This window comes from Acartia tonsa, chromosome 15 (genome assembly GCF_053477335.1).
Source record: "Acartia tonsa isolate MP-2025a chromosome 15, ASM5347733v1, whole genome shotgun sequence".
NCBI lineage: Eukaryota > Metazoa > Arthropoda > Copepoda > Calanoida > Acartiidae > Acartia > Acartia tonsa.
In genome coordinates, this window is record NC_137274.1 from 13,667,513 (window position 1) to 13,690,541 (window position 23,029).

The 23,029-nt window shown below is 36.6% G+C and overlaps 1 protein-coding gene across 1 annotated transcript in view; it reads right to left on the reverse strand.

Moving 5' to 3' along the window:
• Positions 1 to 20,916, reverse strand: part of LOC145306923 (uncharacterized) — a 51,230-nt gene extending 30,314 nt beyond the window's left edge. Inside the window, exons 1-4 of the mRNA XM_080149262.1 lie at positions 20,851 to 20,916; positions 9,585 to 10,165; positions 8,139 to 8,192; positions 7,788 to 7,869 (exon numbers count right to left, since the gene is read on the reverse strand). Of these exons, the coding sequence (XP_080005388.1) occupies positions 7,788 to 7,869; positions 8,139 to 8,192; positions 9,585 to 10,142 (694 nt within the window). The 5' untranslated portion in view covers positions 10,143 to 10,165; positions 20,851 to 20,916. The remainder of the gene's footprint in view (positions 1 to 7,787; positions 7,870 to 8,138; positions 8,193 to 9,584; positions 10,166 to 20,850) is intronic.
• Positions 20,917 to 23,029: the final 2,113 nt, after the last annotated feature.

Sequence of the window (23,029 nt, forward strand, 5' to 3'; positions counted from 1 at the left end):
AAATAATTCTAAAATGACAAGCCATAACGGCTTGATGCTTATGGAGGGTATTTATAATGTAAATGAGAAGGGAGAATGTTGGGTAAATTTTGTCAATTTAGCAGGAAAAAATATTACCTTATTGAATAACGTTAAAGTTGGATATTGCTTTGAATTCGAATCAGATTCCCCAAATTCCTGCAATAAAAGTATTAATCAAATAAATGAATTGTCAGGAACTACACTTCTTAAAAGAATTAAATTCAATAAAGAAAAATTAGACTTAGAAAATAGTGATCTTATCAAAAATAACCCAGGGATGAAGGAAAAGGTAGTAAAATTATGCCTTGATCATTTCGATATATTTTCGACTGACGATGCCGATATCGGTAACTGCGATCTCTTACAGTATAAAATAGACTTGATCCCCGGGGCTAAACCTATTAAGGCTAGAAACATCCAATTAAACCCATTATACGAAGCCAAATTAAAAGAACAAATTGAAAATTGGCTAAGGGGGGGCGTCATTGAGGAGGGCTACAGCGAGTGGTCCTCCCCAATCTTTGCGGTAAAGAAAAAACCAACGGCTGGGGGGGAAGGCAAGCTTAGGTTCGTTATCGATTTTCGTGCGCTTAATAGTGTAACACGAAAAATTAATTGGCCCCTTCCCCTGATTTCTAGTAATTTAGAAAAATTAGGCACTGGCAATGTATTTACCACCCTCGACTTGACTAGCGCATTCCATGCGCTAGCCATTTCGGAGGAAAGTAAACACTTGACAGCGTTCACAGCCCTTAACAGGCAGTATCTTTTCAAGAAACTGCCGTTTGGACTGTGTAACGCGCCAAGTGTTTTCTGCCATTTGATGGACAGAGTCCTAACCCTTATCCCTGGCTTATACGAGTTTATAATTTCTTACCTTGATGATCTTATTATATTCTCAAAGAATGTTGAGGAACATCTGAAGCATCTCAGAAAACTCTTCGGAGTCCTAAAAATAGCAAAACTTAAGTTAAATCTAGCCAAATGTAAATTTTTCACATCCGAATGTACATATTTAGGTCATATAGTCAGTTCCCAAGGACTTAAAATGAACCCCGCATATTTAGAACAAATTAAAAATTGGAGCAGGCCCAGGACAGGCAAGGAACTCCAGCGTTTCCTGGGCTTCTCCAATTATTATAGGGCCTATTTCCCATCCTATGCGAAAAATTCTTGTACCCTAGACGAACACAGAAACGATAAAGTTATCGAATGGACCAATTCCCTATCAAAAGATTGGGAAAATTTCATAAATATGTTCTCATATTCTATAAGTAAAGGCTATCCCCAGTGGGATAATCCTAACCCCTTTATAGTAGACGTAGATTTTTCTACAAGTTATTTCGCTGGAATTCTCAGCCAAAATCAGGGGGGGGAAGAAAGAATTATTGGAATATGTTCCAAAAAATGTAACGGGGCAGAGAAAAATTATCCAAGTTATAAAGGCGAATTAGCATGTCTAGTATTTGTTCTTAAAACATTTCTTCATTATTTAAGATTTAGAAACTTTATTGTGCGTACAGATTCGATTTCCTTAGTTCATTACAAAAAATGGCAAAAAGGAACAATAAATGGTGTAACTCTGAGATGGATTTTCTTTATCCAAAGTTTTGACTTTACAGTAATTCATAGGAAGGGTAGGGACCATTGCAATGCCGACAATCTATCTAGAGGGCAATTTTTATGCAAAGAACATAAGGAAACCGATTGTGAAAAATGTACTAGCTCATTTACCTTGGATCCTTATGAACAGGATTGCCCATACCAAGACCAGATTTTTGAGTTACATGCGGCTTCGGAAGTCGGTGTGCACAATGTTTGGCAATCTGAAACACAAAAAGATCAAGTATTATCTGAAATTCGTAGGTGGATATTCGAAAAAAAGAAGTTGTCGAGTTTTGAAAAAGCTGAACTAACCGGCCGGAAAGAGGTCCTTTTTAAATTAATAGAACATTTATACATTATGGAAGGACTTCTAATATTTAGACAACCTCTTAGCAATGGAACATTCATTGAAAGACCCGTCGTACCCATTGGATTATATAATAAAGTTTTTGAATTAGCACATAATAATAGTATAGGTCACAAGGGGGTTAACGAAACAATACGCAAGATAAATGAAAGATTCTTCCTTATAGGAATTAATAAGTTTGTCGAATCACGCATCAAAAATTGTATTACCTGCCTAAGAAAAATAGGGCAGGTACCTAAACACAAACAACCTATCAACCATTCAGCCATTAGTCACGAGATTTTTGGCCAGGTATCAGTAGACCTTATCGGTCCTTTAACCCCTAACTATTTCCAAGGACAACATGTCCGTTACATATTTATCCTAGTTGACCTATTCTCTAGGTACATAATCGCCCACCCCATCAAGGACGCCACCGTGGAAAGCACGGTGAAGGTCATCCTTGAACAAGTGGTACCCACCTACGGCTTATTTCGGTCATTGAGGAGTGACAGGGGAACAAATTTTACTGGGGAAGTTTTCAAAAAAGTTATGGATGAACTAGGTATCGAAACTAAACTTATCCCCCCAAGAAACCCTAATAGTAACCCATGTGAAAGGCATAATCAAAGCATTTATGCAGGTCTAAGATCCGATGACCGATTCGAAAGTAAAGACTGGGCAAGAAAATTAGCTTTGACCACTTTTGTAATTAACTCTAGTACGTCTAGAAGAACGGGGTATACGCCATATTATCTTATGTTCGGCAGACAACCAACTCTCAATCTCGATTTCTTTTCTCCAATCCTGCAGAAAAGGCAGGACATTGACTGCAGGTCTTACTTAAACTACCTAAAAAATTTGGAAGAAATTATTGCACAGGTTTCCAAAAAATCTAAAATCTATTTAGAGTTTCAAAATAAATCTAGGAAGGCTTCATCTCCCCTTTTCGTCAACGATGTATGCTTTGCATTTTTTAACCTAGTCAAGATAGGGGTCAGTAAAAAATTGCAATCTTTCTATGGGGGTCCTTTTATTGTAACAAAAAAATTCTCAGAGGCCCTTTTTGAACTCAGTCCCTTTGGATCAAATCCAATAAAAACTAACCAAGTTGTCAGTAGGGATAAAATACGAAAAATAGATTCTAAAGTAGAATTATTGGGGGAAACACTTTCCTTTAACGTCTTTCCAATTGAGGAAATTGTCCCGTCTGAGGAAATAACCTTGACCATAGATAATACCGGGCAAACCGAAATAAACGATAATAAAGGTATGGAAAACGACGATTTTACCTACCTAGATAACGATGGTGACGATTTTATAGAAGAAAACCCTGAAACTAGTCAGGACTTACCCCAGGGGGAGGTGGATTGTGATGGGGGAGGGGATATAATGGAAAAAAACTCACCATTTGAGCCACAGCCCAAAGACCAAGAACCCCCTGGCGCAGATCGGTCATCCGGTCCTCACATCCACGTCGAAAATAGTTTCTTGGAAGAAACCGTCCCGTCCGAGGCTTCTTTCTTCGCACAAAGACCCAAACAATCCAGCCCTGAAAAAGTTATTAATGTTAACAAACAAAGCATAGTACCCAAGTATATATTAGAAGAAGAAAGAAAAACTAGGTCACAAGGGGGGGATAACCGCATACATGTCCAAATCGGACTGCATAATCCAATTAAAAGGAAGAAATAAAATGTATATAAAATGTATAATTATATAAAACCAAGGTGGCAAATGTATATAGCTTAATCTACGTATGTATAATAACGAAAATAAACAAAAAAAAATATATGTTAAAACTAACTAATTAACATATTTCAGAGAAAAACGAGAAGCATAAAAATAAAATGCAGCATCATTTGGCAAAGGCACCAGGAGCTCGAGGTAAATTTATTTTGGGATTCTTGGGGCTTTTTATTATTTTGGCAAAATCAAATGCGTCCGAAATAATACAAATAGATGCGACTCAATGTGTAGCAAACGAAAATCCGCGTTTGAAAATCTCTGAATGCGCTGCGTTTCTTAATATTACCAATATTGAACAAAAACAATTTCACCTGCTTCAAAAGGTTGAAAGAAAAATTATACCTGGAATTCGTTGCCACCTCCGAACCAGTACTCATTACTGGTATTGTGGCAGATATAGCCACATCCACCTCGCTGCTCCAGCACTCGTGGAGATACCGAGCCTCGTAACTTATGAAGACTGTTACACCATGTCCAAAACTAAAATATTTAACTTTGAAGGAAAATCAGTCTCAGTGTATGAACACCAGATGTCATACACGCATTTCCTGGTAAACGGGACGCTTACTTACCCCAACAACCTCCTTAACGGCATCGACCCCGCCTGCGAAGGAAACGGCGTAACCATTAACGGCATTTTTATCCCTGGGACATTTGAGGAAAAACAAATAGGGGTCCAGGCTGAGCCTGTTGAATTATTACAAACAAAAGCGGGCTGTTACCTGGGCAGTCACTGGGTGGGAAACAATTGTTTAGATCACAATCTTAGAATAGGCTACGATAGAATTATCTCAGATGATAAATCTGATAGCGCACAAAAATTCACTTCTCCTTGGCGAACGGTAGACATCTTTAATATTTCATTGTTTACATTTGAAGGAGAACAGGGTGCCCAAAAATATCTAGTGATCGATCCCCAAATTACGCTAGCGCTAGAACTTAAAGATAAAAAACATTTTGAAAATCTAATTCCCGAATTATTTTATTACAAAACTAATATTGATAACTTAATGGTATGGTTCACGAATTCTATAAAACCATATTTCCCACTTTTAAACGCTAAAGAAAAGGATGACATGTTACCACTAGAGATTTTCTATTCCTACCAACAATATAATAAATTAATTGTCCCCGAAACTCGCTGTTTACAGAACCATTTTCTGTCTAAAAGTAGCATTCAGACTCATCGTAAAAAACTAGTTAGGGCGCTCGGTGAGCTGGATTTAGTAATACAGTGCGATAGTCTTAAAATCAATGTTTCTTTTGGAGAAAATTTACCCTGTTTTGTGGATCATTTCTCGGTTTCAATCAATAATAAGACTATGGGAATATCACCATTTTCACGCCGATTGGTTAACACCACCCATTTAACTCCGACTAAATGTTCCGAAAATCCAATTTTCTTACATTTGTACCAAGGAAAATTCCTTGGGAATCAAGGGCAGGGTATGCAAATACTAAATGTAAACCAATATCTTATGGATAAACCGATTAGCCTATTTCTTTATCATTCTTGGCAAAGCCTAGAAAAAACTAATTTCTCAGAAAGTGCCGAGGAATTATACCTCAGCCAACTTGCCGCAGACTCCAATAATTTTGAAGTAAAAATAACTGACTCCTGGTTTATTCAAACGTATCATAAGGTGGTTGATTTTCTATCTAGTACTTGGTATCATATAGTGCTTGTAGTAGCAGCCATCCTTACAGGAATAGGGTCGTTATTATGCGTCGCTTTTATCATTTACATATTAGCCTGCACCAAAATTCACGCGTACAAAGAAGGAGGTACGAGTGAAACACACGAATTGCGGGATTTTACAAATAATGGGGAAAACTAATCCCCAAAAACGGACGACCTGTATCAGACATATATACCTATAAGATTGTCGTCCCTAAAGGTCGTCTTTGTAAAAATATTTCCTTATTCGATATAAGGAATTAATGACCCTTAATTTTAAGTTTATTATTTTTATTTTAGGATATCCCAGGCGGAATTTTTCAAGGGGTTTTCACCACTCCCATGGGGCCGGTCACTCTTCATACCGTCGAGAATATGAAGAGGCACCCTTCTACAATGAGGAGGACTATTATTACGACAGCAATCATGGCTATCCCCAGGGCGGCCCTGAGGAAGCCTACTATGAACCTGACGAAAACAGGTATCAGCCACGAGTAAAACCGCCACGCAACCCTGAAAACCTCAGTGAACTTCAATGCGTCTCAAGATCGATCCACGTCTACCGCACCGCGAGAAAAGAGGTTCCAAAGGAACTCCTTGAATTGCAAGAAAAATTGCGGCAGGCTAAAAATTTAGAGGCCAACGAATATTCCGAAAGCCAGGCCTAGGGCCAGGCCTCTAATGGAACAAAATAGGGGAGGGGAACCGCAAAAAAATCGGGTGGAATCGCCACCAAAACGTAGTGCCTCACCTGAATTGGAGGTAGTCGCCGTAAAATCAGCCCCAAAAGCGGTAGAAAAACGTCCGCCAACACCAACAGGCAGCGGCGGCCCAGCAGCCAAGAAGGCTAAGGTGGAAACTCAACCGCCTCCATTACCCCCTAAAAAGAAAGAGACATTAGCAGAAAGCAAAATTGAGCCTAAGGCTTTTTGGGTGACTGCTGAGGAATGGAAAAAAGTCCTATCCTCCACTGTAAAAGAAGCAATGGAGGAAGCTCTTCTCCCTTTCCAGAGAAGTCTGGAATCTAAAATTGCTAGCAATGCTTCATTTGTTGAGAAAGCATATATACAACATGGCAAGCGCCTTATTGAAATTTCCGCAGAATTACTGCGGAACCGCAAAACTTTGCGCGAAAAAATTCGCACTGTCTCTGAGGACTCAACCGTTGAGTTAAAATCACGAATGACCACGGTCATTGAGGCCACTAGTCGACTGTTGGACCAAAACTCTGACAGGGTAATTAAAAATATCAATACTCGTTGTAATATTATGAATGTACCTGGGCAGAATGTGGCAACCATAGAGGCATCCCTTCCCACTGGGGACGTATCCCGGCCAGATGATGATGGAGTTGAGCTGATTTCTCACTATGGCGGTTCTGAGTGCTCTGATGAGTACAGGCCCACTGATAGAGAAGGCAATCCAGAGGTCCTGGATCCTGCAGAGGAAAACAGTGACACAGAGCTCGATGCTCAAATCAGTGAGCTCTTTCCATCTGGAATTGATCTACCTGTTAATCCGCAGGCTGGCGCTGCCCCTGAAGATCCAGTAGCCACGGCTCCCTGTGAGGGCGTGTTGGCCCTCCAGAATGCTGTTGCTCCAGAGCCTCCAGCAGCTCCAGAAGATCCTACTTCCTTAGAACCCAATCCTGTTGATATCGTAGAGAGGGCTATGGCCGCAATCGAAGAACCTGCGAGTACAACAGCAACCCGCAGAAGCAGGCGTGCAGGTCAACTGTGAGGGAATATTTCATATTCCCTCAGGAGGGGGCGAGTGTGGTAATCACCATCCAAGTTTATGTATCCCTATCCCTGTCCACATTCCTATACTTCTCTGGCTGAGTCAGACCTCCACTTGTAACCGCCACTATACTCCATCCTGCTGTGTTGAGGGCTAGTTGATTGTTGCAGGCCAAAGAGTGAATACTTCTCTCCCGTCTGCATTCGGTTAGATACAAGCCTATAAGTCTAGGCTGGCGGTATCTATATTTCCCACGTGTTCAAGTACGTCGTTTCTTACCTAACTAAGAAACAGGACGTCCAAGCCTTTAATTGATATCATATTAAATATATCCTATAATAATAATCCCATTAATCTGCCTATTCTAACCAGTTTTAATTGCTTAATAAATGTTGTATTTTTTAGAAATACCTTGTTATATTATTGATATTTAATTGTATCGAAGCTACTCTATACTCGTATTCCAGTCTGTCTGTACATCCCCTCCTACGTCAGTATTCTCTATTTAAGAAGTTATGCAACAAATTTAATTATAATCTTGTCAAAACTTATATATCACTCTACAAAAGTTAATATTCGTCTGTCATTTCGTTTGAGGGCTTCACTTTTATTTATGTTGTCATCCTTGGTTTTTTATATGAATTTTACCTGCCAAGGCTAAAACTCCAAAGAACCTGAAACTGGCGCGTTCACTCTCTATTTTCACATCTTTAGTCAACCATTGCCATCCCTAATCAGATTATTCATTAGGCCTTTGTCTGAGAAGTCCTAACTGGACATGATAGTGAGTTGTCTCTGTTTATGGGCCAAGGCATTCGTCCTACTCTTGCTTTTTTTATATCATGCACCTGACTTAGCAGCAGTAAGAGCCATTTTTAACCTTTTTAGTTATGACACAGTGTCGGCCTGAGATTTGAACCTATCACATTCCCGGCAACAAACGGATACGCTACATATTGAGCCACGATCGCGGGTATGTATCTTGAGTAACTGTATTACCTTAGCAAAGTCAGTGGAAAGATCTGCCAGTGACATTAACAGTAAGAATATTGTCTGAAATAGTTTTAAAAAGATATCAAACTGAATAAATTTCGGGGTTTAGAGTAAAAATTATTGCTAATTAATCGACAAGTACTTTGATCAACCTAATTTTTTGTATCTTAGATTTAAAAAGAAAAAGTAAAGAAATTTTTTTTAGGTGTTGATGAAAATTTTATATAATTTCCCAGCAAGACATTTTGCCATAGAGTCGCCTTCGAGCTCATGCAATATATGTACCGAGTCCTATGCTACCTCCAAACCCATTCGCCACCTAACACCTAATTTTTTGGCGATAAACGTAGGAAAATCGGCCTTTCAAGCAAAAGGTAGCATGCAAGTTCGCCATCAATATCGTAGCAGAGTATGAAGCGAAGTCGCACAATATTAACATAAATTAAAAGAGAAAGAGAGAGAGAGAGAAGATAAAAATAGAAGAAGTGAGAACAAAGAGCTGAGAGGCTTTAATACTTTAGAAAGAACCGAATAGAGAGCAGCATCTCTTCATGCTACTCTGCAATGATATCGATGGCGAACTCGCATGCTACCTTTTCTTGAAAGGCCGATTTTCCAACGTTTATGGCCAACAATATCAAACAACATAGCATGCTTTTTTTTAAAGTTTCGCTGGGTTGAGGGAGGGCTAGTAATAGCCCCCCCCCCCCCTCTATTATCTCAGCTCCTATTAGAGCTAGAGGGCTTTTGTGCAAGTCCCCTGTTTGATAATGAATTTCTGACTATAATGAGTCCAGGTTAATTTTCGCTTCCTTCACCCTTTTATTTAACAACCTTTGTTTTTAGGTCCTTTTTTACTTAAAAATTTCACAATAGGCTTTTAAAGATTTTTGGAGACCTGGAGGATCGGGACCTGCAGGATCATACCTGGAACCTGAAATTGGCTTGAACACCTATGTTTTATATAAGAGTTTACTACTAGAGGGTATTTTAAGATTTTGGTAAGATAAAATGCTTTATTCAAGTCAAAAAATTATTTTAGCTCTTTACCTGGATGACCTTGATAGGTTTGCTGACACCCTGTGCCCGCCAGGATGAAAATATTATGTGTCATACCCATATTTAAAAATTCACTCTGTTATAGCCCTCTATCTTTCACACACAGAAATTCAGATATAACATACAAAAACGATTATAGAGTTGCTACACTTTCTGAATCGTATCTTACTACTACAGGAATCAGTAAGGTTAGGGGGGGGGGGATAATTTGTTTCTAAGGGCGATTTCTCTTGGAAGGGTGATAGAAATTATCCCCAAAAGTTAAAAACCTTCTATGAAAGCCTCACTGTAATGGCAACACATATTGGATAAGGAGTCAGCTAGATCCTTCAGCACTCACAGATAGACACAAATCCTATTACTTTTATGTAAGGATTTCTTTTGAATGATTACCATGGGAGATTTCATTTTTGTCATGAATCCAGATGGTTGCTGGGAACTTGGAGTCATGACTTCAGACAGAGGTTGCTGGGAACTAGGAGTCATGACTTCTAACAGAGGTTGCTGGGAACTTGAAGTCATGACTTCAGACAGAGGTTGCTGGGAACTAGAAGTCATGACTTCAGACGGAGGTTGCTGGGAATTAGGAGTCATGACTTTAGACAGAGGTTGCTGGGAACTAGGAGTCATGACTTCAGACAGAGGTTGCTGGGAACTTGGAGTCATGACTTCAGACAAAGGTTGCTGGTAACTTTGAGTCATGACTTCCGACAAAGGTTGCTGGGAACTAGAAGTCATGACTTCAGACAGAGGTTGCTGGGAACTAGGAGTCATGACTTTAGACAGAGGTTGCTGGGAACTAGGAGTCATGACTTCTAACAGAGGTTGCTGGGAACTAGGAGTCATGACTTCAGACAGAGGTTGCTGGGAACTTGGAGTAATGACTTCCAACGAAAGTTGCTGGGAACTTGGAGTCTTGACTTTAGACAAAGGTTGCTTGCCCAAAGCCATGTTAGGTTATAATAAGAATCAACCTAAAAAATATTAGTGTTAGACTTTTAGTAACAATAGAACAAGAATGGCATACGTAGCTCAAGAATTATGGACAGATCAGTGTCATAAAAAATAAACTTTAAACTTGATAAAATGAATCATGACACCTTTTAATTTATATTGGTAATTGAAAGCATTGAAGACAACCGAAAAAAGAAAGTTACCATTTTTGATAACTCGAGCCATAAATGTACACTTATTTAATCCCTAATTTTAGCTGTCTATCTCATAGGCGTCCAAGGGGGGGGGTAATGGGCCATTTGGCACCCCCAACGATTTTGGGGGGGGTATTTACACCCCCCAAACCATTTTGGGGGGGGTAATTACCCCCCCCCCCCCCAAAATAAATGTTCTTTAAAAAAAAATTTTGGGGGGGGGGTATTTACCCCCCACCAAATTGAATGTTCTTTAAAAAAAATTTTACTGATAGTTTATTTTAGGATAGGTTATATTGGTTTAGGTGATTGCCCCACATGGTTAAGCAATTGGCCCCCGCAGGGGCTAGAAATAGGAGAGAAGCTTGTGTGAAAAAAACGAAGAAACGCCCCTTAAAGAGCGTTGCCACAAAAGGGACTATACCCCAATATAGTCCAACCAGTTAAAACAGTTCTTAACCATGATAACAAAAAATTTAATAGTTTGATCATGTTTTATTTGCTTGGGCCTTTTTAAGGGCTAAAACCATCCCGGGGATCTATGATGTAATTGTAAAGCACTGAAGATTCCATAAAATAGGTACCTAACTAAATTAAATATTTCATTAAATAATGAAAAAGAATTTCTATAGGCGATTTCTTTTGGGAGGATGTCAGGGTGTCTCAAAACTAGTTATAAAACTTACCAGGACCTATAAGACGCTTCACTTTAAAGTATAATCATATTGGTTCATTGGTTAGTGAGTTAATTATTGTATTTTTATGTTCTAAAGAATGAGATACTACTATATATTTGAATAGTAGTGGCGCCCTTAGCATCTAAGAACTCGTGTTTTCTAAAGGGTAAAAAGGGAGGAGAAAAATAGCCTAAAACCACTCAAAGGATTGACCTATAATAGTGTGGAACCATCATGGGATCTATGTGAAGCTTTTCTAAAAAGGAGAACTCAGTATTAAAAGTAATGAAATCTGAAGCTATAGTCAAATAAACCTTACTTACTACTTTATGTTATAGGATAGTACTTATTAACTTCATAGATTAGGTAGGTGCTTTTTTTACATAATTAAATTACCCCCCCCAAAAATTTTACCCCCGGGGTAAATTAGTTTGGGGGGGGTAATTACCCCCCCCCAACAGACCTTAGGGGGGGTAATTACCCCCCCCCAATCAAATTTTACCCCCGGGGTAAAAATTTTGGGGGGGGTAAAAGAAAATTTCGGCCCCCCCAAACACGAATTACCCCCCCCCTAAAATTTTTTACCCCCCCCCAAAAAAAAAAAGCTTAGACGCCCCTGGTCTATCTTAAATAGGAGTTGAAAAAATCGGAGTGGATACAAAACGGTGAAATCACAAAACGGCGAAGTCACAAAACGGCAAAATTACAAAATGGCGACTGTTACAAAAATAAAATAATATAATCTGTTGGGAAAACTTCAAAAACATTGTTGTTATTTATTTATTCAATTTAATAATTTAAACAAAAAGACATATTGACTTTATGCATAAAATTATAAATAATGGATTTTTTAAATTTGGAACATTTTTTTATTTTAAATGTAGATTTTTTTAATATTTCCTATTTATAGTATATTATTTTTCGCCATTTTGTAACAGTCGCCGTTTTGTAATTTCGCCGTTTTTTAACATTCGCCGTTTTGTGATTTCGCTGTTTTGTAACATTCGCCATTTTGAAAGAGCGCCGTTTTGTATTCACTCCAAAAAAATCACTTTTCCCCCATAGCGTTACGGACGGACTAACGGATAGGCATAGTGAATAAGAAAATAGCTTTGCTACTAAAAACTATACTATATTCGATAGGGGTTGGGGAGTAGCTAAGTGTCATTTTAGGATAAAATTTTAAAAGCAAATCTTTTCTGTAATTAGGGTCGGTCCGTACGTCCGTCCGTCTGAGACAGATAGCTTTATTTTGTTAATTTAGGCATGTTAGAAATGTCCTATCGATTTCAAACTTTGCATGGTGATCTCTGTAGTAGTAAGGTACGATTTAGAAAGCGTAGCAACTCTATAATCATTACCAGAATGTCCGTACGTCAGTTTTAAACATGTTGATTTTTTACTTTTTTAACAACAAATCTTTATGTGATCTAATTATTTGATTGTTCTAATTTTTGGTATACTGATTCCTGGGACAAGTACAATATTATAAGCAAAGCAACTTTATAATCAAGTCCTAAAATGTAAGTATGTCCATAAAAATTATCCTGTATCAAGAAGTTTCTCAACAAATTTACTTACAATTTTGCTTCGACTCTTATACATTTATATTCTGATTATTCAGTTCTATACACTATACAAGTGTTAATGTCCGTTTGTCCAACCGTTTCAGAGCTTCGCTTTTATGGACGTTGTCATCCTTGTTTTGTTAAAAAAAGTTACTGTTTGTGAGAATCCAATCAAAATGCAATTAAATTACTCAAAGTTTTAAAGCTAACGAATAAGAGTACGGGGTATAAAACTTTGGATACCAGTGTAATTGTGTAATTTATTTCCAATGTACCCTTCCTCCCTAGTTAAGGCAGTCATCCATATGCAAAAGTAACATGGGTCTATCTGTCTGTTTGTACTAAAGAATCTCTATAACCACTGAACTGATATGGTTCTCCTTTACATTTAGCTTCTCATTTAGAGAGGTTACCAACTATTTTGTTTGATCATTTGAATTGTTGAGTTCACTGTTATGGATGTTGTCATTCAAATTTATTCAAAAACGCTCCTTAAGGGGCGATTCTTCGTATTTTTTCTCTCATATCTAGCCCCTGCGGGGCCAATTGTCTTACACTGTGGGGCAATCACCTAACCCAATAAAACCTAACCTAAAATAACAATTAAAAGCCATTTTAAAAATACGACGAATCGCCCCTTAAGGGGCGTTGCCAAGAAAGGGACAATACCCAAATTTATTTTTAAGATTATTACTTGTTATTTATAATAACCTCTTAAATACATTTTTATACATATCTGATATCAGACAACACTTTATCACTTCGAGAATTATCTTAAACTAAACAGTCAAGAGAACACAGTAATAGTGTCTAACTGATTATGACGTAACAAAAAAAAATTAGCCAATGAGAGGCCGTTATTGACCAATGATAAAATTTATAATGGCCTCTCATTGGCTAATTTTTTTTGTTACGTCATAATCAGTCAGACACTATTAATGTGTTCCAGACAAGACTTGAAAATCAATTTTATTATTTTTGCATACGCATATGTCTCAAAGCAACAAGCTGTTTGTTTATATTTATATGAATTAATATATTTCTAAAAGCGAAGCTTTTCTATGGTTCTAGGACAAACGCAGGAGTCCAAAACGTCGGAGTGGACAAACGCAGGAGTGTTAAAATATTGATTTGAGTGAGTATTTCTATACAGGTTAGGTTAGGTTAAGATATGAATATACAAATAAGCCCCCCGCAGGGGTTAGGCATTTAAAAAACCTAAAATAGGGTTAGAATAGGTTAGGTTAGGTTAAGTGCCCACTCCTGCGTTTGTCCACTCCGACGTTTGGGACTCCAGCGTTTGTCCTAGGACCTTTTCTATAATTAAGGTCGGTCCGTCCGTCCGAGATAGATAGCTATTATTCGTTAATTTAGGCATATTAGAATTGTTCTATCGATTTCAAACTTTGCATGGTGATTCCTGTAGTAGTTAGGTACAATTTAGAAAGTGTAGCAACTCTATAATCATTACCAGAATGTCCTTACGTCCATTTTAAACATGTTGATTTTTCTACTTTTTTAACAACAAATTTTTATGTGATCTAATTATCCGTTTTATCTAATTTTGGTATATTGATTCCTGGGACAACAAAGAACATTATTTAAGCGAAGCAACTCTGTAATCAAGTCCTAAAAATGTAAGTATGTCCATAAACATTATCCTGTATCAAGCAGTTTTCAACAAATTTACTTACAATTTTGTTCGACTCTTATACATTTATATTCTGATTATTCAGTTCAGACACTATACAAGTGTCAATGTGCGTTTGTCATACCGTTTCAGTGCTTCGCTTTTATGGATGTTGTCATCCTTGTTTTTGTTTTGTTTTAAAATGTCTGTAAATGTTTATATTCGATCTATCTTATTTTCTGTTTGTGAAAGGGAGAGAGAGAGGGTTTATTGTCTTTTTAAATATTGGTATGCCACTAATGATTCCTAGGACAACAAATGCACTGTTATAAAAGAGCATCTCTGTAAAGTCCAAAATGTCCTTGAGCAGCATCCTAAGCAGTTTTCTAACAAATTTACTGATCAAGTCATTTAATGAAATTTTGAAAATCGGACCAAAAACACCAAAGATATGGGGGGAAATATGTTAAAAATATAAAATAACCCAAAACCTGCTAAAAAGCCACGTCCGACCGCCATGGATGTATTACAATCAATTATGCTCCTTAACGATGGAAATATTGAAACCATTTTCAGCCGTGTATCTAGAATAAGAGCCGAGAAAATTTTGTTCTCCCATTTCATAACAGACGGACAGACGGATGGCCATTTGAAATTTTAGAGAAATTTTAGAGCTACTAATAATAACTCAAAAAGTTTAGACAAGTTTTTTTTATAATTGAACTTTGATATTAACAAAATCCATAATCAGTAAGATCACAATATTTATGCCTCAAAACTAAAATACGCGATACAGTTATAACGTTGAGACGTTAAAAATTGCTCCTACTGCTGCTATGTCAGGTGCACAACAGCGTAGGGGGAATACCTTGGCCCATAAACAGGCGCAACTCATTACCATGCACAGTTGGGCCTATGTCTGTTACTTAACCTTATGTACACCAGGTGGGCCTTAGAATATTGCATCCCATTACAAGCGGATTCTCTAGATGATCATATATAGAGTTGCTTTGCTTACAACGTCATGCCCTCTATAGTTCTCAAACAGGAAATTTTAAAATTGATTGTGTTATGTTTAATTTCACAATAGCTAGAAAGAAGGTGTATCAACTTTTTTTTATAGCTAGCCGGTTCTTTTAGTAAGTAGTAGATGTAAAATTTTTCATAGAATTCAGATATGCAATTGGTTTTTTTGTAGACCTCTTATTTTTTAAGTAATTTAAGTTTAAAAAAAAAAATTAAGTCGATTTTAAGGTACTAAAATGCAACAAAAAAAAGAAAGAAAATGGCCATTATGAACAAAAATAGTAAGATCTTTAATTTGACACCTTACTTTTTCAATTCTGTCAGGTAATTATTGAAAAAATCGATTTTTTTAACCCCACGAGAATAAAAACTTTTAACTTAATTTTATTATTTCACAGGTAAAAAAATATGGGTTCATATATACCTTTAGAATCAGAAAAGTATTACGAATTCATTGTAAGCAAAATTGAAAAAAAAAGTTTACAATATAGTATATAAACTACAATAAAAGGAATTATATGAAAATATCATATTATATTGTACAGGCAACGTCTTAATTCTTGAATTGAGTATAAAAATGGGAAGGGGGTAAAGAGGGGGTAAAAAAGGGAAGACGATAGTGTTGCCTGAACAAAAAATATAATTGGCCATTTGTTTATTTTTTATTTTTTTACTTTTTTTCAATTTTGCTTACAATGGATTCGTAATATTTTTCTGATTCTAAAGGTATATATGAACCCATGTTTTTTATGTCTGTTTGAGAAAATATTTAGGTCTAAAGTTTTTATCAAACCGAGGTTAAAAAAATAGATTTTTTCAATAATTACTCAACAGAATTTCAAAAGTAAGGTGTCAAATTAAAGATCTTACTATTTTTGTTCTTACTGGCCATTTTCTTCTTTTATTTTGTTGCGTTTTAGTACCTTAAAACCGACTTAATTATTTTTTTTAAAAACTTAAATTAATTAAACTAGTAATAATAAAAAATAGTTGGCAAGTAAATTAAATTAACTAATCGAGGATCTCGACGCTCATATTGTGAGCCTCCTCGAATGCGACCTCCACGTCCGAGTCAGAGTCAATGGCTATGACCGACGAAGCCTGCTCCTCTTCCTCCTCTTGAACATCCTCGGGGAACTCGTCCTCTGGATCGGTCAAATCATCGACACTGCCAGACGAAGTGTCAATGGACCAGTCGGGCTCGTATGACCAGCGGTCATCGTCCTCGTGATTGGCGGCAGGCTCGTCATCGTCGCTGAGATCCACAGTCTGCTCGAGGTTGAGTGCAATGTCGTACACGGTCAGCGCCATAATGACGCTTTCCTTGTAGCCATTGCACCTGGCCTCGAGCAGCTCCAACTGCTCCTCGTTCTCCTCGCGGGTCCGCTGGGAGGATGGCAAAGACTCCTGCAGCACTTGGAACAGGCCGACCCCCTCATTAAACAGCCGGATGGCTTCGTGATTAATGACAGACTGGAAGCCGGACCGGTACACAAGTTTGCAGATCTCCTTGAAAAAACTCTGCAGAACTTGTCCGCTTCTGTACCAGCCCAGCATTAAGTCTGGGTTCAAAGCAGGTTGTTGCGCGATGAACTCTAATGTATGGGGGGCGGCCGGAACCAAGTTGTTGACGTCGATGGCATTGATGACAACATTGTTGTTGACATTAGCAGCGGCGGCGGGACCATCTTCTACAAGATGCGGGTCCGCATCTACGGCCTCGGTTGCTGCCAACAACGCGTGAATGTTCCCAGACATCACTAGTAGCAAAAAACCAACAATAGTATGTGTATAATTAAGCGTAAAATTAAGCGTAGGATTGGATTAACTTGAAGGATGTAAGCTTGGCAACGGTCAGAGAACAATTAAACGGAAATGCAATATCTTTGTCGGTAGGAATTCTTAGCAACATAATAAGCCAATAACATAATCGATATCCCCCACCCCCAATAAAATGCATCTTTATTCTTTGCGCAAATTTAATTACTACCCCTTTTTTCTCTCTTAAATAAATAGTGGTCACATGATGGTAATTGCGCAAAGGGACTTTTCCCCTAAGATCACCAGCCTCAACCCACCCCCATCCCCACATATGACACCCACCCCACTCTAGTCCTACTCAGCCCCTAACACTAACAGACACACGCAAGCACACATCCATCCATACACACACACACACTCAGAATATTAATTACACCTCCGCAAAAATTTGAAGATGATGAAATGTATCTGTGCGCGGGTCTGATTATTTGTTAGACTGTTTGTTTGTTCTTCTGTTTGTCTAACCCTGGTTGTCGGCATAATTCTTTGTCGGTATGTCTAAAAACACGTGGGGCCTCTAAACAATAAGGATAGGATTAAAATAGATTATAAACGCGAAATAACAAGGATAAACATATACAAATGGGCTTAAGCCTTTAACGATAAACTGTAACTCTAAACCCAAGACTTAATACTTAATATGACATTTTTTATGATCTATAATACGTCACGGCGCAAAAATAAAATTTTACGGGTAAAGCTTTAGTTCAATAGTTTAATAGATTTAAAATCTTACAACAATCGTATTATCTAATACTATTTCATATATTCTGTTCTACTTATTTATCTTATTTTACTATTTTACTATTTTAAATACAATAGTCTTTTCGTTGTCTTATGGCGTTTTATAAGGTATGTAATATAACAAATTGGTCAAAGCTCGATGAGATATAAGATAATATAAGATGATATACACAAATCTTTAGGCAAAAATTTTCTAAAAATTCTCACAATTAACCTAATGTTCTTACAAAACTCCACTCCACACCACATATTCAGAAGTATCGCGCATTAGAATTATCAGGAATAATCATGACATATCAACATATTTTATATTACCAATCATTTCTTTATCATAAATTCAACTATTAATATGATTCATTATTTACCCTCCCCCATGTCCCATCCGACCCAATCTCCCCGGGGTCGTCAATGGGGTTCTCGGACATGTCATGCTCTTTGATGCTTGAACCTGGCTCAATGGGCCAGGCCCAGGATAAGGACAGCATCGACATGTGAACTAACGCAACAGCTCGTCGGTCTTTTAGACTATAATCACAATAGTGATTGGGTATGAATTATTCATACCCACGACACCCCTGTATGGTATCAAGAAGTCTAGATATAGCGTTGGATACAATCATATACCATAAATGTTTATCTATTCTGTTTTAAATAAATGTAATTAGTATCATTGTAAAACGGAAGGGCCAACAACGTCACAGTTGTCGACCAATTCCGCATAGCCAGTGGGCTATTAACCAATGCAATATTGTATCTACTTGTTGATTTCCAAATAAATTATTATTATTATTATTATACTTAAAAAATAAGAGGTCTACAAAAAAACCGATTGCATATCTGAATTCTATGAAAAATTTTACATCTACTACTTACTAAAAGAACCGGCTAGCTATAAAAAAAAAAAAGTTGATACACCTTCTTTACAGAAATAACAAGGATCACAACATCAATAAGTAGCGAAGCTCAACAGTTATGTATGGATATCGGAAAAAAAATTACTATGAAGCCGGTTCATACAAAAAAACATTAATCTCAATGAAACTTGATGGAAAAATCAAGGAATCAATCTAGCACCTCAAATAACAGACAGATAGACAAAACAATGTATAGATTAGATTCCTAAGAATCCTCACTAAAAGCCGTCTATCTTGAATAGGAGCCAAGAAAATCACGTTTCTCCCATAGCATTGCGGAATTATAGAGAAGCTTTACTACTTAAAACATACTAAGATTTGTTGAAATATAGAGTTAAATGATATTTTTATACTGCAGAAATTTTCACACAAAAAAAGAAATAAAATCAGCAAAAGACTTTTTCAGTATGCCTTCCATCTCGGTTCAGTGGTTAGGGAGATCCAATGCTAGAGATGAAAAAAAACTTACTACTTTATATAATAGGACTAGCGGTTTTGTCCCTAGCCTCTAGAGGCTTTAACAAACAGACAGACAAACAGACAGACAAACAGACAGACAAACAGACAGACAAACAGACAGACAAACAGACAGACAAACAAACAGACAAACAGACAGACAAACATCCTATTACTTTATTATAAGGATATATTGTGCCTTAGCGTTAAAAGAGTACCTTCACTACCAAACTTTAAAAATATATAAAAAAAAATATTATGATAATTAATTGATAAGAAGTCTACTTCCTAAACCTAATTATACATTTTTTTAAAGCGAAGCTTTTCTATAATTAGGGTCGGCCAGTCCGTCCGTCCGTCAGTCCGTAACGTATAGTTTTTTCGTTAATTTAGGCATGTTAGAATTGTCCTATAGATTAACAGAATGTCCCTTTTAACATGTGATAAAATCATCCGATTTTTGGATTACTTATTCCTATTAAAATAAGGTACGATATTTTGAGCGAAGCATCACTATAATCAAGTCCTAAAAATGTCAGTATGTCCTAAAACAGAATTCTGTATTTAAGCAGTTTTACAACAAATTTCCGTATAATTTTGTCAAAACTTATATATTCATATTTTGTATATTCAGTTCTGACACTTTACAAGAGTTAATGTTCGGTTGTCATACCGTTTCAGAGCTTCGCTTTTATGGATGTTGTCATCCTTGTTTTTTCAATAATTTAAACTGTATAACTAAAGAAATTGAAATATATTTTTTGATGGAATTAAATGACGAAGCCCAATCTGTACCACTTTTGTGACGTCATATTCTCCATCTCTTTTTTAGGGGTTTTCCAACTAGATTATGGTTTTTCTACATTAGGTGGGCTCTTAAAAATAGATTTTAAAATTTGCATAATCTACAAAGTAGAACGATGTCTGTCTGTCCGTCTAAAGTTTAAGATCTGAGTAACCACTGAACCGATTGGGCTCTTCTCTTCAGGGAATATACCTACTGGTCCTGTGATGGTTTTAAGCTATTTTCTTGGGGGGTGAACACCTCCAACTCCCCCAACCAAAAAAAAAATTAAAACTAAAATTTAAAAAGGGTAGTCGACAAACCCACCCCCCGCAAAAAAAAATTTTTTTACTTTTTATTTTTAAATCTAAAATATGAAAAATTATGTTGATCAAACCTTTTGGAGCAAAGTCCCTAGAGGCTAGGGGCGAAGCCGCTAGAACCTTACATAAAAAGTAACAGGATCTCTGTCTGTCTGTCTGTTTGTCAGTACCAAAGAAACTAGCTAATAGCCAATCTGATATGGTCCTCCTTTACAGTGTAGCTTCTTATATCCTGGGAAGGTTTATAGCTATTTTGGGGGAGGGTATCAACACCCTCGTAAGAAAAATCGTAAAAAATATCAATTTGAGAAAATAACTCCAAAATGTTAGCTAAACAAATTTGAAATTAATCTCCTCCATAAGTTAAAAATTTTGTAGGCCTCCTTTGAACTAGATGTTATGGGCGCAGTCGCTATTCACGTATTAGAAAAACCAAATTTTAATGTTCTCTGATAAAGTGAAACACGTACCTGGCCAAAATGGGGGTTACACCAAAAAATAAATAACTTTCAATTAAAGTTAAAGTTATAAAAGAATTCCTCTTGTCTTAATAACTCAGATTGCTTACCTGTCTTTAGAGCCAAAATTGGCAAAAGAAGAAAAACCACCTGCAACCAACTTTCTTATGACACCTAAAAATAATTATTTTCATTCTTACAATATTCATGTTTTTTTATTTGGTTCCCAACTTTTGACAATTTGAAAAAATCATATTGATTAATTTATGACTATACTACTGGCTACGCCCCTAGAGGCCTCTTGGTGCACTTGGGAAGAGGGGCAATTAAATTTGATAACCTAATCTTTTATTTAAAAAGAAAAAGTAAAAAAATTTATTTAAGTGGATTTTTTGCGGGGGATGTGGTCGACCACTTCATATTTTTAATTTTAGTTTTTTAATTACATTTTATTAGGGAGGGGGATATTTTTTTCATGGCTTGATTTCTCTTGAGAGGGTGGTGGTGCCCTATCCCGAAAAACATAGATATAAACCTTCCAAGGACCAATGAGAAGTTACCTTTTACAAGGAGCCACGGTCGCTGGCTAAAAACTTAAGTGAAGCTTTTCTATAATGATGGTCAGTCCATCCGCACGTCCGTAAAGGATAGCTTTTTTCATTAATTCAGGCATGTTATAATTGTCCTATCGATTTCAAACTTTACATGCTGATTCCTATAACTTAGGTACGACTTATAAAACGCAGCAACTCTATAATCGTTACCAGAAAGTGTGTCGTCACTTTAAAACAAGCAGTTATTTTTCTTTTTTTGAAACAAATTTTTGATTGTTAAAATCATCATATTTATCTGATTTTTTTAATACTGATTTCTATTACAACAAGTTACAGTGTTATAAGCGAAGGAACTCTATAATCGTTACCAGAATGTCCGTACGTCCATTTTAAACAGATTGATTTTGAGAGGCTACCTTATTAAAATTGTAGTGAGGCAAACTGATTTTAGTGGGGGAAAGAATTCACCTCTGAGCTCAAAAGAAGATTTGCTTTAGAAATACATTTGAAAAATTCTGACACTTTCTTTTATATTTTTAAAGAAGAGCTTTTAACTAATTAGGGTCGGTGCGTACGTCCGTTACGGTCAGCTTTTTTCGTTAATCTAAACAGGTTAGAATTGTCCTATCGATTTGCATGCTAATTCCTACAAAAGTTAGGTACGACTTAGAAAGCGCAGCAACTCTATAATCGTTACAGAAAGTCCGTACGTACAATGTTATAAGCGAATCATCTCTATAATATAGTCCTAAAAATGTTAGAATGTCCTTATTAAACAGTATTAAGTATTTAATCAATTTTGCAACAAATTTTACTTACAATTTTGAATAGACAGTAGCGGCTCCGCCGCCCCTAAACAAACCTCTAGGGACACAGCCCCTATAGGCTAGGGGCGAAGCCTCTAGTGTATAATAATAAACATACGAAATGAATATTACCTTATTGATAATTCTGTTAAGCCCAAAGTCTATGAGACAATTAATAAAATAATTGAGTTCCTGGACAAAATTAATTTTGATAAGAAATTAATACTTCCCTCAAACAGCGCGGATTCTCTATACATTGACCTTTGACAGCCTGATAGCAAACTAGATCTTGATTGAGTTGTACATACCAATAGAAAAAAGGGAGGCTCTGAAACGGTAGGACAAATCGACATTAACACTTGTATAGGGTCAGAGCAGATTAATTGGAATATAGATGTATAAGAGTTGAAGAAAAATTGTGAGTAAATTTGTTGAAGAACTGTTTGATACAGGATAATGTTTATGGACATACTTACTTGTCTAGGACTTGATTATAGAGTTGCTTTGCTTATAATATTGTACTTTGTTGTCCTAGGAGTCTAATTAAAAAAAAAACAGATCAATCGGAGAATTATATCACATAAAAGGTTGATAATAGAAACGTTCAAAATCAACATGTTTAAAATGGACGTACAGATATTCTGGTAAAAATTATAGAGTTGCTACAGTAATCACCATGGAAAGTTTAAAATCAATAGGACAATTCTAACATGCCTAAATTAACCAAAAAAAGATATTCGTTCTCGACGGACGGACGGACGGACCGACCCTAATTATAGAGAAGCTTTGCTTTTAAAAAGGGATGTATTGAATTTATTTTCCCCTGTTCATTAGTTATTGTTAAAGCAAAATAAAGATTTATCAAATTAATAATACTTCCCTTTTCCAATTGGAAATATTCTAAAATATTAAATTTTAATCAAATATAC